Here is a 13,899-nt window from a genome sequence, read left to right as displayed (position 1 = left end):
ATGAGAGAAAGACTGAATTTGATCGGGGAAGGGCGAAGGGGGGTAGGACACTGCTGGCTGCTTCTGCTTCCTCCATCCCCAGAAAGTGCCGCCTACCATTTTTAAGGGAATTAAAATTCCATGTTCTGCTCTGATATGGATCCACTTCCAGATCCTGAAGGGTTTCCCAAACCTCAGTTAGTGGTGTCATAAGTCATAGCCAGAGAAGAGCCCAGATTTGGGGAGGTCAGATTCCTCCGCCCAGTCCTGGGTCTTGGGGTTTTCAAACATGTGTGTGACCCAGGTGCCATGACCAGGAGATCTACGACCCTTCTTATTCACTTATGATTATTAAGAATCACCTTAATAAACGAGGGATCAATCAGCAGAGTCAAGTGGAAGTGCATTAATATGATTCTGTCAATTTCCAGGTCATTTCTATAGCTAAAAAGGGTTGAGATAAAAGATAAATGTTTGTATAGAACCAATCATTGATCCTGTGATTTATTTTCCCCGTGGAAAGAGAAGCTCCCTGGGGAGATGCTGGCACAGAACCCACCGGGCTGCCTTGGAGGACAGCCAGTGGGGGAACCTCCAGCAACTGCCCCCTCCCCAGGATGGGGGTGGCCGGTGGCCGTGCAGCGCCTAGCACCTCCTGCATCGTTGGTGTGGGGAAGGGACCATCAGCATTTTCAGAAGCAGGGTGGAAAATGGCCAGCGGTGGACCTGGGAAGGCACACCTTTCAGATATGAGTCGGGACAGCCACTTCGGGGTTTGCAATGCCAGAGCTTGGTGTTGGTTTAAGTGAATGGGGGAAGGTACAGAGCACCTGCCAGAGCTAAGGTCCCTTCCTGCTGCTGCCACTCGTGGTGAGCAGAATCTATCCTGGGGCGCAAAGGGCTCAGGCTGAGCATGGATCATCCCCTGCTCACAGACACTGGCCTTTGGGAGATGGAAAAACATTCCGCCAGCATCCTTCTCCCTGCACCTGTGGGTGCGGCCGGCCTGGTCTGGTCCTGTCTGCCCAGTGGGCCTGGAGTAGTCTCCTTCAGCAGCCTCCGTGTGGCCTCCGTAACTTTACTAAGACAGGAGAGCCGACGCTAGATTGTCCCCTCACAAAATAAACTAATGATGAATGAGGAGGGCAGGGCAAGCTTTTGGAGGTGATGGATGGGTTTATTGCATGGATTGTGGCGATGGTTTCTCGGTGCATTCTTACGTCTCCAGGCTCATAAAGTTGTCTACATTAAATATCAATAGCTTTTTATATGCCAATCATACTGCAATAAAGTGTTGGGGTTTTTTTTTTTAAGTGGGGGGAAATTCTATAAACTCTGGGAGACTGTTGAGATGGCCTCTCGCAGGTGGGAGTGGCTGCTGAAGGATGGGCACAGGGCCCACAGATCTCCTTTCGTTTGTCCTGGCTGAGCCTGCAGACCTTGGCTCCTTGACACTCCCACCAGGTGGGATGTGACTTTCAGGTTTGCGATTGGGTTGGTCCTGGTGTCCTGGGGGTGTGCTCAGGGTTTGGGCACTTGGCACCCGGGCATAGGACAGCTGTGTTGATTTTGTCTTCAGGGCTGTCACCCCTGGCTCATCGCCTCTTCTGGAGGTGCCTTCCTCTGGGGTAGCTTTGATGCTTCCAGTAGGGTCACCAATGGAGGGGCTTCCCGGGACAGGGGCTTTCAGTGCTCAAATCCAGACAGTCCTGGCCACAGGTTGCTCCCTTTGTCCCTAGGGCACTGACATGGAGCCTGCAGTCCCCGCTCCAGCAGTTCAGGTCCATCCTCAGCTCCCCAGGCTGCCCCCACCAGGCCACTTCCAGGCCAAGCAGCAGCAAGATAGGCGGGAGCCAGACCCTGTGCATTGAGGCCCGGGTATCTGATTTCCAGACGCCTGCCCAAGACGCCTGGTCCAGCAAGAGGCCCTGAGCCTGTCAGGGTGGCCAGGGCAGCTTCCCTAAGCCCCATAGTCAGAGAGGCACCCCAAGCACAGAGCTCCTGCAGGCTGGATGGCCGGACCCCACAGTGACTGTGCCAGTCCCCACCCCCTACCCACAGGCCAGAGCCTGGTTCCCAGGAGCCCGGCCCAGGTGAACATGATCATGTAGCAGCTCTGTACATCCTGCAAGGAGAGCTCCCATTTTCCATTCAGTAGCTCACGATTTATCATTCGGTAAATGCCACGTGGGGTCTCTGCTGTGTTCCTGCTCGGAGGGGCCGTGATGGTGCCTGACACCCTGCCTTTGGCCTAAAGGGGTGTCTAATCCAGGAGGGAGGACGAGCCTGCCTGTAACAACTGGGCAGCTTTGAAGTGAGTGCCGGCCATCCTTTTCTAGGCTGCAGGGCTCTAATGAAAGTTGGTGGAGAAATGCAGTGTGAGTGGGTTGGGTCAAGGTCACCTGCCGTCCACCTAGAACCATCAGCCTCAACACCACCTTCCTAGCACAGCAGCTACAGAATGTGGAGGGCATCCCTGGGATCGGCCCCCCGGCGTCCGAGCCAGAGCCCCCTACCGAGCCCTGTCTACAGGGCCTTGGGCCCCTCGAGGCCACCCAGCTGCTCCAAGTCTTGGCGTTCCTGTTCTAGAACCCAGGCCCTCAGAAGGAAGCTCTGAGACCAGCTCCAGGAACAAACAGCCTCGCAGAACTTTCTCCTCATTTCCAGGGCATGCATGTCCCGTTCCTGAGCTGGCTACAGGAGGCTCTTGGACCGGCCACTGCTTCCCTTTCTCATGCTGGAAGTCATGACTCGTCATGAGCCATTGATCGCAAGGGCCACACGTCACCTGCTTTGATGATTTACATTCCCTTCCCCCGGGGACATCAATCTTCGGGAAGCAGAAGGAGGAAGGCATCCACAGAGGGCCAGAAGCAAGGCTGGACACCCCTGTGCTTGGGGACAGGGGCCTGCAGAGATCCTTCCTGCTCGCCCTGCTGCCCAGCAGAGAAAGGGCTCTGGAGCCTGCACCCCAGGGGCTGATAGCCTCCTGCCAGTCCCCGCACCAGCTGACCCTCACCCGCTCTCACCTTGCTCCAACAGCAGGTGCTCCCAGGTGGAGCCCAGGAACAATAGGCCTTCCCCAACTCAGCCTGACATGGGGGAAAGAGCACCCCTGAGTCCAGGATGGGGGTGGGTCTCAGCCACGTAGACCCCCGGAAGGCTGCCATGCTGCAGGGCATCTCCAGGCTGGGCCCGATCTCCCCAAGGCCCCTCCTTTGGAAAGGGCTGACCTGCATGTGTGGGGCGGGGCTCTGAGATCTGGAGCAGCCCATGGAGCACAGGGAGGGGTGATGTGTGGTGGAGGAGCTGTGTCTTTGGCTTGGTGGAGAATTCAAAGCTGTGGCTGGAATGGCCCAAGCATTCCAGAAGCTTGGGAAGCTCTGAGTGCCGTAACCTGCACTCTCTGCTCTCTGGAAAGGGATGGCATGGCGGGGGCAGTATCCAGAGAGCAGGCGTCCCTGCAGGCACCACTCCCCCCTCAGACAGCTGCAGCCCCAGTGCAGGTGGTCAGTTATATCCCTACCCCAAACTCTACCTTGTGCCCCGAGGTGCTAGAGGCAGAGGGCAGAGCAAGGTCACAGCCAGGGCAGGCCAGGGGGACCCCACAGTGACTCCTTGTCTCCCGCAGCCCCAGAGGCTGGGAAGGAGGCCTGGAAAGGCCTGGCGGGGGGCGGCTTCCCAGGCCAGGAGCGGTTGGAGTGAGAGACAGGCCCCCCACCCTAGGGCTCCCAGCAGCCTCGGCCTCTGAGAGGCTCCCATGACTTCCAGATCAAGGACCACAAACTTGCTAATGGCCTGGGGGGCACTTGTCTGACCACTGCATTGGTGATGAGGCCTGACAGGGCAGCTTGCAGGCTGGAAGGGAGCGGGGGCCTCCTAGGTGCTTCAGCAGCAAACTGTGTGGTGGCCATGGGTCCCACGCTGATGGGTGCCTCCGTGACCTGGGCTGGGGGCCAGGGCTGGTCAACACCTGCGTGCCTTTAGGCTTCCCTGGGAAAAGGGGCTGTCCAGGCTTGCCCTCGGTATGCACTACCTCCTCGGGGCCCACTTACCTCGATCTTGGCAGGGCTCATGTGAATCCAGGCTGAGCCTGGGTTAACACTCCCCTGCTGTGCAAATTCGGAAGGCTGCTTTACCTCTCTGAGCCCCTTCCTCTTCTACAAAGATCAGGAAGCCATAGCCTTCCTCATGGGAGTGTTCTGGGATTTAGATGCATTAATATGGGCCAAGTACCTACTGCGGAGCCCGGCCTGTCTAGCCCTTGGCCCTCCACCTCACTATGGAGGCCTCTTGTCCTGGACAGCCTCCTTCTCTGTGTGAGGAGAGCTAGACAGGTCCTAGCAGATGGGGGAAGCTGGGGGCAACAGGCCAGATGGAGCCCACTGCGGGGTCCCACACTTGGGTCAGCAGGGAAGACCCCCACATACTCCTCCGAGCAGACACGAAGAGGGAGACCCTTTGGGGACCCGTGCACACAGGAAGCCATCCTCCCTGCAAACTGTCCCTCCTCCACGCCCCACGCCCCCATCGTCCGTTTCTTGCCTCCATCCAAGAGCCCCTGCCCAAGTGAAATCCCTCAGCCTGGTCCTCAAAGGGCCACAGCAGCGCCACCCCAGGCCCTCCCAAACCCGGCGCTCCTCCATCTCTGGGGCGCTTATTTGCCCCCTGCTAACACCTTTGTGCGTGCTGCCTCACTCCCAGCCCCCATCACCTCCTGGGCCCCCCACCCACACTTCGGGACCCCACCCGCACTTCAGGACCCCACCCGCAAGAGGACCTCAGCTCCCAGACTTGGAGGTCTTTCCTCTTGCTCGTGTTGATGTTGCCGTGGAAGGCAGGGTGGGTCCTATCCATTATCTCCGCCCCAGAGTAGCAAATTCTGGACTAAACACTGTTTCCGTATTTTTTAAATATGTCCAAGGCACCCTCCATGGGGCAGTATAGACCAAAGGTGCTCAATACCGCTTATGAAACGAGGACATGAAGGGGTGTGGAACCTGCTCTTGGGGGCCAGGGAGAGGAGGAGCAGTGCTCGTTCAATCTTCACCCCACAGGAAGGGAGATGCACGCGGGGCCAGCCTCACCCGGGCGGCGTGTCCAGGCCAAGGGGCAGCGCTCACAGGCCGGGCTGCCAGCGAACAGAGTGTTCTTGGAACATCAGAAACAGAGCAGGCCATGCCCAGATTTCAAACCTTCGAGGCCTTGCTGGCCAGGCGGGGCAGGGCCAGGCAGCGGCAGCCCTGCAGGTTGAGAGAAAATCACTGGGCGTGCATTGAAGTCTGCTGGCCCCCACAGTCGTTCTCGTGGCCAGAGCAAAGCAGAAGGCCCATCCCACCATCGGCGGAGACGCTGCCTGCCTGGAGCTCGGGTCCCATGGGGTTGGGGGCGAAGATGCTGCATCCTAGTGCTGTTCCTGCTGGGGGCCCTGGAAGCAGAGCAGCCTGGCTTCTCTCGTTGGCCAAAACAAAGAGGGTTTGGAAAGTAGGGCTTAGGGGCCGTCCCTGTGTGTCGCACAGCCCCGTGGGGTTCTCATGAGGAACCCAGGCCACCGCTGATGACAGGGCCCAACGCGGGAGGCTTGGGAAGGCGTTGGTGGTTGGGGTCGGGGGATGTAGAGGGCAGGAGTGAGGGAGGTGGCAGCTGGGAGTGTAAACAGCGGCGTAGAAACCTCTGTGCGTTTCGGGACGGGCTCTCCAGAGCTCAGGGTCCTTTTCTGCACCGTACTTGACTATGTAAATATTTTTCTTAGGAGTAAAGAGAGAGCCTCCATTCATTGGATAGATCTCACTTGAAGGAACTGAGAAGTATCTGTTTAGGCATAAAAGCTAAAAACAGTGTCCAAGGAGCTTTAAAAAAATCATTTCTGTAGCTCAAACACGGCCAAGCTGATTTTTTTTAATGCAAAAAATAAATAAATATTACCCGACTCCCGGTTGAGAGCTCAAGGGTTTGTGTCAACACCAGTGCAGTCTTTGCTCTGGGAGCCAGAGCCGGGGCGGCTGGTGACTAACCGCCTTTCACGGTTCTTGCGGGAGCTGCCAACGGGAAGCCACCCAGCTCGGCTGGAGCCCACACGGCCAGAGGGAGCTTGGCCACGGAGAGAGGCCTGGCCGGGGTTCAGGTGCAAGTCCCGGGTGGAAGGGCCTGGCATGTGGCTTCTTCCTGCTGAGGCATCCACCCGGAGGCCTCTGTCCCGCCGGCGCACGCTCCGGGAGTCAGGAGGCCCGCATTCGAGTGCGGGCGCCACCTGAGCAGCTCCTCATCAACTGCCCAGTCACTTCAACTCTGCAGCCCCTGTTTCCCGTCTACACAGCAGGGGCATTGCTGGTTCCTGCTTCCCACATGTGGTTGTGAGGAGGAGGTCTGCATCCGCAGTGCCTGAGACAGGCCCCCCACATGCAGCAGGGCCCCAGAAGATGACCTGCTGCTGTTATGATTGACCTCACCATTGCCATCACCTTGAGGCAACATTTACACCAGGGAAATTGGCAGTACTCAGGGCTTCCATTTGGAAAAGAAATGAAGAATAAGATTTGTTCTTTAAAAACTCCATCTCTCAGAAAAGGAGGATGTGTGGGTGGCTCTCCAAGAGTTAAATGATCCTGAGATGTGGAGGCTCAGTGTGGCCTGGTCATCAGCTTCCAGCCCTGCCGGGGGCACTGTTTAGTTGAGTGTAAAACCCTGCTGAACGTGTAGGCTGCAGGGAAGCTGAAGCTGCTGACCACCAAGACCTCTGCTCAGGCTGTGTCTCCAGCAGAACCCTGAGCCCCTCGACCCCACAACCTCCCAGCAGTGAGCAGAGCGAGGTTTGGAGCCTAGATGGGATGTGGGGGTTGTGGAGAGCTCCATCAGCTCTGCCATTTAGACACCCTTGGGTGCCCTGCACAGACAACCCTGACCCCCCGACTCCACCCATAGGGGCTTCTTCAAGGAGAGGAGGCCTTGGAATCAGCTTTTAGTAGGTTCTAGACTCAGACCCACATCTTTGGGTCCAATGAAGCTACTTCAGAAATGGGCAAGAAAGAAAAGTAGGTTAGAACCAGGCACCGTGGCTCACACCTGTTGTCCCAGCACTTTGGGAGGCCGAGGCAGGAGAATTGCTTGAGTCCAGGAGTCAGAAATCAGCCTGGGCAACACAGTGAGACCCTGTCTCTACAAAAAGTACAAAAAGGTAGCCAGACATGGTGGAGCATGCCTCTAATCCCAGCTACTTGGGAGGCAGAGGTAGGAAGATCACCTGAGCCCAGGAGGTCAAGGTTGCAGTGAGCTGATCGAGCCACTGCACTCTAGCCTGCAGGTGTGGGGTGGGGAGAGAGAGAGAGAAGAAAGGAAAGAATTAAGAAAGAAAAGGAAGGAAGGAAGGAGGAAGGTAGGAAGGAAGGAAGGAAGGTTGGTTTAGAGCCGAGCTGGGCATGGTGGCTCACACCTATAATCCCAGAACTTTGGGAGGATTGCTGGAGTCCAGGAGTCCCAGCCTGGGCAACAGAGTGAGACCCCATCTCTACAAAAAATAAAACAAGTTAGCCAGGGTGGTGATGTGCCTGTTGTCCCAGCTACTCAGGAGGCTGAGTTGAGAGGATTGCTTGAGCTCAGGAGGCTGAGGCTGCAGTGAGCCATGATTGTACCACTGCACTCCAGCCTGGGCGAGACACCCTGTTTCAAAAAAAAGAAAAGAAGAAGAAGAAGAAAGAAAAGAGAAGTCAGTTAGAGAGAGGAGGTTTGCTCTCAATGCCAAGAGCAAGGGGTGCATAAACTGGAGTGTTGGGGGCCCTCATGGGCCTCAGCCTCCAATGCGCCAGGCTCCGTTCACCTCCCGCCAGTTTGGAAGCAGCTCCGTGGCCGGGGCTCACTCTGGGCTTCCTCCTTTGTTAGGTTCTTGGATACTTTAATAACAGATACTTTTGACAGGAGGGAAACCTTCTGGGATCCATTTGTGACACCAAACAGCAAGCTGAGCCCCCCTGGGGCCGCGCCAGAACTCCAGAGCCGTAAGCGCCTCTGCGTACGTGGCCTCTTTGCTGACTTTTTGGAGAACAGAGGGTATTTATTTTAAGAGTCAAAAAAGAGGTTCTGACCAACCCCACTTAGCTAAATCCTGGCACTAGTACCCGCGAGAGAAGCTAAATGCCAGAGGTCAGACCTCGCTTTTTTGGCTAAAACGCTTAATCAAACACACCTAACACTTCTGCGGGGTGCGGAGAGGTGGAGAGCGCGGTGGCCATTGCCAGCAATCCAGGGGCCAGCGGTGCGTGTGCTGAGGGCTCAGCTAGCAAAATAAAGAGGGTTTTCAGCAGAACAGCGGCTCAGGCAAGGGAGGGGGCCGGGGCTGGGGAAGCCGGGGAGCGCGTCCGGCCATTTTTCCACCTGAGCTCAGCAGCGAGTGAAGGGGCAGAATTAATGGTCTTCATACCTGCCAAGGTGGGCTGTGAGATGGGGCAGGCAGTTCCGGAACGCGGCTCAGGACCCAGTGCCCCTCCTGTAGGAGGCCGCTTCTCTCTCTGTTGCCATCGGGCGCTGGCTTCCTCTTCAGGGGGTGCAGGGCAGCTGGGGAGGGCTCTATATCTGTGCAGCTCTTCCGTGGTTCCACACTGGGCTCCGTTGTGACCACAGTCCTCAGCAGCCCACACCCTCAGCCCGAAGGGGGCCCAGGCATCGTGCTCAGAGGATCCAGAGAGACAGCCGGGAGCCCAGCAGCTGTAGCACCTGCCCCCACCACCACCCCGGGGCTGGCCATGTCCCACCTCCTGATGCCACACCATATGACCCGGCCCTCCTGGTCAGTGCGTCGCATGTAACGCCTTCAACTATTGGGGCCAGTGTTGGAGGTCCATCCCTGCGTACCCACCTGATGACAAGCTCCAGGGAGCAGGAGTGCTGGCCAAGCCCACGCACAGATCCTGTCAGACTCTGCCAGAAAGGCAAAAAGCGCCTCCTCATGGCTTGACAGATGGGTTTACGGGGGTGTTCCATCCCACCCGGCCACTCGGAGGGCAGGAAGACAGGAAGATCAGGCCACCAAAAGTGCAAGTGAAAATGCAGCTGGCCACAGCAGGAACGGAGCACACCCAGCAGAGAGCAGCGTGGACAGAGGGAGGGGGAGGGCGGCCCCCACCTGAAAGGCTTTGCATCTGAGGCCACAGCAGGCCCAGGGTGGCATCGGTGGGTGGCTGGAGGGCTCTCACACTAGCCCTCTCTGAATGTGAGGATGCGGTGTTAACGGGGGCTCCTGGACTGACCTGGCTGGGGGGTGATGGTGGGGGTGTCACTTGCTTTGGGAATGGCTTGAATGGGCTGTGGCACGCACTTTCCCACTGGGAACAGGAGGGAGCCTCCAGGAAAGTGCCCAACCAGAGGCCACCAAATGCTCCCAGACCAGCGCCAGGCCTCTGTGGGCTCTGGGCAGGTGTGTGGGTTTGTGAGCAGGCACTGGCAGGGCAGGGTGAGGAGGACAGGGCCCTCTCACTGGTGGTGTCTGCGCAGGTGCCTGTGACTTGGCCGCGAATGCCAGAGAGACGCAACCAGCATCTCACTCCTCGATGCGCCTCATGAAGCAGGCAGGACTGGGGAGGCCCTGGTTCTGGTTTCAGCCCAGCCTTTAACTGGCAACGAGATCCACAGTTTCTCTGCTCGGGGCGGCTCACTGTGGTGGGATCTGTCCTTCTACTCTCAAGAGCTCCAGGGCCACCAGTGGGATGGGCATCCCTTTCACCAGACCTGGGATGGCCGAACGGTCCTCCAGCATCCAGAGCGAGGGCAGATTCCACCTGAGCACTGCCTTGAGCTCTGCCTCCAGGGGGGCACCGTGGGGGCTGCTGGCACAGAGGAGCCAGCACTGAGTCAGTGCCTACCGAGTGCTGTTACAATTCTGTCAGAATTACAACTGGATTCCGTGACGCAGAATATGGGCTTGAGGGGTACTGGCAGCCTTGTGGTTAGGAAGGCCTGACCCCCCAACCCGAGCTGAGTATTCAAGTCATCAATACGCCCCAAGCTCTGCCTCCAGCCTCGGCCCCACGGGCAGGTCACACCCCTCCTAAGGCTTTCTCCTCTTCCAAACGCAGCCCATCTAGGTACCTGAATCTAGCAGCCATCACTGCCATTCACATTAGCGCGGGGTGACCCAGAAGGCGATCAGGCTGGGCCCCGCTGTGGCTGGGAACGCCAGCTTGTCAATTGCGCCTTGGCAGGCACGCTGTGCTCCGTCCTTATGATGTGTAAAGTCATCATGTAATATTGAGGGGAGGGGAAGGAAAACCTTTGGCTTGAGCATCATTTCTCCTTTTATTTTTCAAGTATCAGTTTCAATCTTGGTTCTATTCTTATGGAAACAACGTTGCGGTTTCCGTATACTCATCCGTGCGCGGCCACTTTGGGTCCAGAAGGGAAAAATCCAATTTCTAGAGTTCGTTTGTCAGTTTGCTTAGCACAGACAGCACTCTGGGATGGGTCACTGAGACGCCGCCCCTCTGGAGTGCAGCCTGGTGGCTTTTAAGAGGAGACACCCGGCAAAATGCTCTCCAGAGCCAAAGAACGCTCCAGCCGGAGCAACCTGGGAGGAAGAACAAGCTGACTGCTGGCCCACTCCAGCCTCCCTGTCTCGGCCTCTGTCACACGTGGGTGAGGGGGCGGGAGCTCCTATGAGGCCCACAGCGAACTGCTGGAGGGTCCTCAGTGGCCATCCCAGGCCCCTGCATGACACTAGGCACAGCGGCTTTTCTGCCTTAGCTTGATTTCCTATGAGAAGTTTCCTCCAAAAGCCGTGGGAGGCATCCCCCTCCCAGGGACATGGATGGGAGTGAAGAGCCAGTTAAAACGCTCACACCTCTGATTTGCCAAAAAAGAGGAAGCAGAGACATGGCACGAACTCCCTCTCTCTCCAGCACCCACCAAGCCGTCCTACTGCAGGGCGCTGGCCAACCTCTGCCCCTCGCTCTGGCCACCCACCTCTGTCTCCTAGTACCGCTGGGCAGAGTTCAGCTCCCCCCAACCTCCACCTCCCGAGCTGGACTGTAAGCCCCCAGAGGGCAGGGACCGCATCTTGCTGTCCCTCACCCGTCCAGGGCCAGGCACAACACAGGCCAAGTTATGTCTAAATACACACGGTGTGATTTGTCCATGGAACTCGGAGGAAATACAAATAGAGTCTGTTCAGCATCCGGGGTGTCCGTGCGCTCTGCCCAGATGCTTCTCATAAATAATACGAATGGCTCACCTTAAGATGCCTTGACCTGGGTCCCCACCCAACCACTAAAGGACCAGAGTGAGTGACACACTGTGTCCCCATCCCCGGAGTGTGGTGTTTCCAGGGAGGTGAAGTCCCTGGAGGGGGGGTGCTTGGGGTCCTCGGTGATTGGGGAGCCTCTGCTGGAAGAAGGGGTACCTGCGATCAATGGAGCCTTCATTTCCTGCTGTGGAGAAGCCGCTAGGTCCCACCCTGTGACTTTTGGGGACAGTGGATCTGCCCCCACCGTTTAGAACCCAGTGTAGCTTGAGAACGACGTTTTATCAGAAACTAACAACCCCTCTCAAAATTGTTTTGCAGCAAATACTGACGGATGCGGAAGTGTCGCCCCAGGAAGGCTGCATCAAAAAGGTAGGAGAGCTCGCCCCGCGCCGTCTCGGCTCCCCAGAGTTCCTGGAGCTCCTGGCGGGGCAACCGCCATCCCAGCTGTCCCTGAGTTAACAAGCGTGCAGTCGGAATGTTGCTGGCGGGCCCTGAGCAATGTGTTATCCGTGGACTGACGTGTGCACAGGACGGTGGCTTTGCTGGCATTAGCAGGGATGCTTCTTTTTATTGTGTGGGGAGGTGGGGATAATGTCGCTGTAGGGTCACAGGTACAGGGCCAGCCGCCACTCTCCTAACTCCCAAGAGCGGAGGAGAGCCCTGTACCTGTGGGAAAGCTTCAGGCCACGCAGACAGGAAAATTAAATAAACGCAGGTTGTGTTTATTTAACTGTCTTCGCTGGATACTCTCATGAAAAGAATACGGGGAAAAATTGGCTGCAGATTCAACAAAGCCTTTTGCTGCACTCGTAGCTTCCAAAGAAGCATCGCTTTAAATAAGCAAACCACGAGGCGAAAGAAAAAGTGTCCACGTGGCATTATCCACAGCTTTGCTGACTGGTGGTGGGTAACGGCTGGTGGACAAACATTAGCTCTAACAGATTCAGAGGGAGAATGATATGCAGAGAAACACACCGGCCCTGGGGAGACACACACAGTCACACGTGTCGCTGGGTGTGCACACTGCAGTCTAGACGGCCAGGAGGAGGAACGGCCTGGAAAGCAGCTCCAAAACCTAGAACCCATTCAGCAGCCAGAACTCGGCTTCCAGGGGCTATGCATTGTCTGCACGCACGCACAGACGTCCACAGACACAGGCACGCTCCCACGTGGTGGCTGATCTCCTACTTTCTTGGGTTTTCTAGTAAAATTAAAGTAACAGTCCCTCACTTGGCATCTTTGCTTTAAAGCAAGATAAAATTTAGAGAGTCACATTGACATATCTCCACCCAGACAGCATCACGGGGGACGGGGGGCACCGTGGGGGCTGCTGGCACAGAGGAGCCAGCGCTGAGTCAGTGCCTACCGAGTGCTGTTACAATTCTGTCAGAATTACAACTGGTTTCCGTGACGCAGAATATGGGCTTGAGGGGTACTGGCGCCTTGTGGTTAGGAAGGCCTGACCCCACGACCTGAGCTGAGTATTTAAGTCATTGATATGCCATTTTTCTCCCAAAGTCAAAGGAAAGCCCTGTGCTAGTTCCACCAAACTCCCAGTCTCTGAGCTGAGGCATTTGGGCGGAGCTGCCTATGAGGGACAGGGACCCACCATCTGGGCAGAGCTATCCGCAAAGCACAGGGGAACCTGACCCTTCTTTCCAGGTTCAACCCCAGAGACATTGATTTTAGAGAAACCATGGCAATGGAGACTTCTTCTGAGCCCGCAGTGACCCACGGAGGGGTCTCTGGAAATTGGGTGAATGGTTCCCATGTGCCTCCCCATCACTCGTGTGGCTGTGTCTGGCCTGCTGGGGTCCTTCTGTCTGAGGACAAGGTGTTAGTTCTCAGTCCCCGCTGTCCACAGGACGCCTGAGGTCTTCCTGCGTCCATGTTTGACTGCGCCATGGAGCAAATTCCAGGGCTGGTCTTTTCCACTTTCCCTCTTTCTTCTTTCCTGCCTCTTTAAGTGATTTCACATTTTCTTAAAGGACGTAGAGGAGCAGGAAACAGTAAGCAGCGCTGCTGATTTCCGAGAACTGCAGTATTTTCACTTCCCGCGAAAAGTGACCTGCAGTCAGTGCGAATCCCTCAAGCTCTCGAGTGAGCCTGAAAGCATTGAGTCTTCCACCCCATGCGTCCCTGGACCCTCTGACGTTTTCAAGACGCTCTCCTTGGCCGCACCTCTCCTAAATGCGTCGTGGAGGTGGCCTGGCAGGAGGTTAGAAGGGGATCCGTTTATGCTGGGAGGGATTGCTTGGTCTAGGAACAGGGGTCAAGGCAGAAGGTTAAAAGGTCAAGTCTAGATTTAAAGGGCACGGAGGAGGCAAGTGCTGGCTGCTTCTGAACCAGACTGAAATAGGACAGAAGGAGGGTGAAGTGGGCACCACCTTCTGTGTCTCTGGGCCACAGTGGGTTTGTCTTTTTGTCTTATATATGGGGCCATCAGTTCTTGCCCAGTGTGGCCCAAGATCATTCTTGAGAGTGGCTCCCGGGGTGGGTATGAGGTGCTGTCCAGCCAGGGGCCTACTTCCAAGTGCCCAGGGCAGCAGGCATCCCTCTGACGCAGGCGCTTGGAAAGCTGGTTGAGAGCCTTGGGTTGGGCTGAGCAGTTCCAGGTTCCGCCATCCCACAGAATCAGAGCAGACGTGATGCACGAGACCCCCCACAACACCACTGCAGCTGCAGGGAGCTCC

General features: G+C 56.8%; 1 protein-coding gene across 1 annotated transcript in view; it reads left to right on the top strand.

Moving 5' to 3' along the window:
- Positions 1-11,779, top strand: part of LOC117093413 (histone-lysine N-methyltransferase PRDM16-like) — a 173,668-nt gene extending 161,889 nt beyond the window's left edge. The window contains exon 3 of the mRNA XM_033228631.1: positions 11,525-11,779. Coding sequence (XP_033084522.1) covers positions 11,525-11,665 — 141 coding nt within the window. The 3' untranslated portion in view covers positions 11,666-11,779. The remainder of the gene's footprint in view (positions 1-11,524) is intronic.
- The last annotated feature ends 2,120 nt before the right edge of the window (positions 11,780-13,899 follow it).

The sequence above is a fragment of the Trachypithecus francoisi genome, unplaced genomic scaffold (genome assembly GCF_009764315.1).
Source record: "Trachypithecus francoisi isolate TF-2019V2 unplaced genomic scaffold, Tfra_2.0 Lachesis_group12, whole genome shotgun sequence".
Lineage (NCBI taxonomy): Eukaryota > Metazoa > Chordata > Mammalia > Primates > Cercopithecidae > Trachypithecus > Trachypithecus francoisi.
This window is presented reverse-complemented; position numbering and strand designations above follow the sequence as displayed.